Raw genomic sequence first — 3797 nt, forward strand, 5'->3', positions numbered from 1 at the left:
TATATATGTAGTATTTACTTATCAATCAAAATTTTATATTTGTGTTAATGTGTAAAATGGAATATGGATATTGAGGGAATTGTGAAATAAGAAAGATCAGATCCCATCACTCTATCTCCCAGAATTAGAAAACAGATTTTCATCAAATAAAAACACTCGCACATAAAAGGAAATCTCTTCATAAGGCAGGAAGCTATGATACCACTAATTAAGATAATATTTAGTTACAACGCGAATGATTAAGTTCTACGCATCGGCAGACATAATGACGAGCCATCCCCCCCCTCCCTCTTATGAACTAAATTGCCCACTCACCCTCGAGTCGTGCGAGTGGTAGTGCCGCCTCCACTGCGGCGAGGTGGAGGAGAAGGCGGCGAAGAGGCCCGCCTCCTCGCCCGCCGCCGCCTCCCCCTTGCCCCCCGCGGCGCCCGCCGCCCCCTCCCCCTCGCCCTCCGCCGTCTCGTCCGTTTCGACCTCGCTATGGTTGTAGCGGTCGCAGCGGCCTGAGCGCAAACACGGGATGAAAAACATAGTAAAATATATATAAATAACGTACTATAAAGAAGTAGTCATAATAATTATCATCAAAAAAAAAATCCGAACAGCATTCATTGTAATTAACACCTTATTTCGTAGCTGTAACGTCCAAAGTCTATTGTATCGATCTTACACTCTGCCTGCTGCTGCTTTGGACCAATTTTGAGCATGACTGCAAGTCCAGTCATTTATTGTACTTCAACGCAGCACATAATTAATGAACCAGATAACCTGCCCATCGTTTACTACACCAAAATACTACAAACGTGTTTTTAAAAACCTTTTTTACAGCAAATATCTCTTGTGCATGCAGAATATACAAAGAGACATAGTACCTTTTTCCAATTTTAATAGCTGAGATGGCCATCTCGTCAGACTGTTAGTGATAGGATAGAGCACTTATATTTGCCCGTCTACTTGTCTATACTACGATATAGTATATGGTACCTCAGTTATGTACAAAAACCAAACTTACTATCAAAGTAGCTGGTATCCTCATCGTTCTCCAGCTGCGGTATGAACTCAGCTTTCCGACGGAGTAAATTGTTCCAGTCTAGTCCGTAGAAATATATGTGTTCCTGTCGAGAATTTTTCTTATTTAAACCACAAAACTCTTAAACGCTTAATTAATAACGCGTTACGTAACGAATCAGTTATTCCTTGCCTAAGAAGCGCAAAGCATCGTGTTTAAAACCCGTTTAAAAGCTCACCTTAACTTGATGCGTGCCGCCGGTGCCGAGGCGGTCGCGCGGGTTGCGCGCCAGCAGCTCCGTGATGATGGTGCGCGCCTCCACCGCGATCGGGAAGTCGTCTTCCGACGGCCACTCTATGTCGTCTGTGGGCCGGGTGTGTGATTATATAAACCGTCTTATAATGTGAGGTTGTATGTGGAAGTCGAGCACGTTTCGGCACGAATGGGGCCAGCTCGCACCGGGGAAGTACTGCACCCCCATAGAAAAACGGCGTGAATTATTAGCATGCTATTGTATATCGTACGGTGAGTGGGGGAGCCGGACGCCCATTTCCTTTTCCTCACCCTTCAAAATCTATTCCAGTCATCAATCCTTTCCTTATCCCTTACCCCTTAAAATCAGGTAGCGCATTCGCAGAGGCACTACCTCTGCGAATGTTGAATGCGCTATAGCATAAAAAGGTACGCCATGCTTTCAATCATGTTTGGTATGTTGGTATTAACATACCTTGGACAGTACCTTTAAAATAATTACAGCTTTACAAAAATCTCAATCCGGGCGGAGCTGGGAAGAGTTATTAGCTAGCTAGTCTTGATATATATAAATTACGTGTCACGTAGTTCAACCGCGATTGGACTCCTTAACTACTCTACCGCTTTTATTCAAATTTGCCCGCCATGTGCAGTTTGATCCGATTAAAAGGTAGGATAGTTTATATTATTTCAATTACGATAAATGACTACCCGAGCGGAGCCGGGGCGTGCAGCTAGTATTTATCTAAAAGAAAATCGTGTTAGCTGTATCACATATAACTGGAATCGAATCCTGTTTAACTGTTAAAAAGCACCCAAAAAAGGTTCACCCAAGCGGATCCGGGGCGGGTGGCTAGCAACCACCATACTCACCATTAACAGTGTGCGCAAAGAGCTCTTCGGGCGTGTCCCCGAAGAACGGCACGCAGCCCACCAAGAACTCGTACAAGATGATGCCCATCGACCACCAGTCCACCGGCTTGCCGTAGCCCTGCCCAATTACATTCATATTAGAAAACATCCGAATAAAAGAAAAACCTATATAAAGCTTATAATATGCAAAGTTTACCGACTGACTGATATAATGTGCCGAGACTTAATCCTACTAATATTATAAATGCGAAAGTTTGTAAGGATGTGTGTGTCTCTTTTACACAAAAATTCCTGAACCGATTGCAATGAAATTGGGTACGTAGACAGCTGGACAATTGGAATAACATATGGGCAATTTTTATCCCGATATTCCTATGGGATACGGACTTACGCGGGTGAAACCGCGGGGCGCAGCTAGTGTTTAATATTTGAAAGTTTGACATTTACAGCCCAAACTACCGGTACGATATAGCCACTGTTGTGTGAGTGCCGCTAACATAGGATTTTGATGAATCCTATCCCCAAGGACTTGAAATAGTGGATGAAAGTGTATACAATGAAAATTTATTTTCACCAGGCAAGCGAAGCTGCGGATTGCAGCTAGTCGTAGTATGTTTGGATACTAGTATCAACTTTCTCTTTGTTTCAATACTTTGCCTTTACCAAACAAATTCAGAGAACTTCCAATTACTGTGTTTAAACAGGGACTCACCAACGAGTTGGTGAATCAACAATTTTAGGATTATAGGATTAAGAATAATCTAGATATCATCCCGTCTCGCCAGAGCTGGTCCGCATTACCTGGCGCAGTATGACCTCCGGCGCGATGTACTCGGGCGTCCCGCAGACCTGCTTATCAGAGAACTGGCGCGCCTCGCGGTCGGCGTACTCCTCGTACAGGTTCGTCGCCACTGGACAGGGCAATGCGTGATGTGTTTATTACCGTAAACAATTATAATAAAAAAATGCCTATTGAATGGTCGTCAAAGAAACGTCATAAATTAAAATAGTTACTTAGTTAATCGTTTACAATTCGTGCCTCTTCTATAATTCTGCTTTTATTTCATTAAATATTTAAAGAAATAACACTTACATGACATGAGACCCATCTTGCTGAGTCCAAAGTCAGTGAGCTTTATGTGGCCAGTGGCTGTGATGAGTAGGCTGAAAAGGAAAAACCACTTATTAAGACACCAGACACAAACAGCGTGAAGTGTGGCGTTTAGTGTAGCAAGTAGTGGTGCGTGTATTGTAGCGTGTAGTGTAGCGTGTAGTGTATGGTGTATCTTGTAGTGTAGCATGTAGTGGTGCGTGTATTGTAGCATGTAGTGTAGCAAGTAGTGGTGCGTGTATTGTAGCGTGTAGTGTATGGTGTAGCTTGTAGTGCAGCACGTAGTGATGCGTGTATTGTAGCATGTAGTGTAGTGTGTAGTGTGTAGCGCGTCGTGTAGTGTGGGGTGGCGTGTAGTGTAGTGTGGCAGCACGCACTTGTCAGGCTTCAAGTCGCGGTGCACCACGCCGTACGAGTGCAGGTACTCGACGGCGAGCACCGCCTCGGCGAAGTAGTGGCGCGCCATGTCGGGCGGCAGCGGGCCGGCGCGCAGCAGCGTCGCGCAGTCGCCGCCCTCCACGAACTCCAGGATGAGGCACAGGTGGCGCTTCG

At 44.9% G+C, this 3797-nt stretch overlaps 1 protein-coding gene across 1 annotated transcript in view; it reads right to left on the reverse strand.

Moving 5' to 3' along the window:
- Positions 1-3797, reverse strand: part of LOC119837545 (microtubule-associated serine/threonine-protein kinase 3) — a 58805-nt gene that overhangs the window by 13200 nt on the left and 41808 nt on the right. Inside the window, 7 exon segments of the mRNA XM_038363144.1 lie at positions 316-503; positions 1013-1115; positions 1248-1372; positions 2135-2252; positions 2936-3045; positions 3228-3298; positions 3623-3797. The exon segment at positions 3623-3797 is cut by the window's right edge and continues 25 nt beyond it. Of these exon segments, the coding sequence (XP_038219072.1) occupies positions 316-503; positions 1013-1115; positions 1248-1372; positions 2135-2252; positions 2936-3045; positions 3228-3298; positions 3623-3797 (890 nt within the window).

The sequence above is a fragment of the Zerene cesonia genome, chromosome 28 (assembly GCF_012273895.1).
Source record: "Zerene cesonia ecotype Mississippi chromosome 28, Zerene_cesonia_1.1, whole genome shotgun sequence".
Taxonomy (NCBI): Eukaryota; Metazoa; Arthropoda; class Insecta; order Lepidoptera; family Pieridae; genus Zerene; species Zerene cesonia.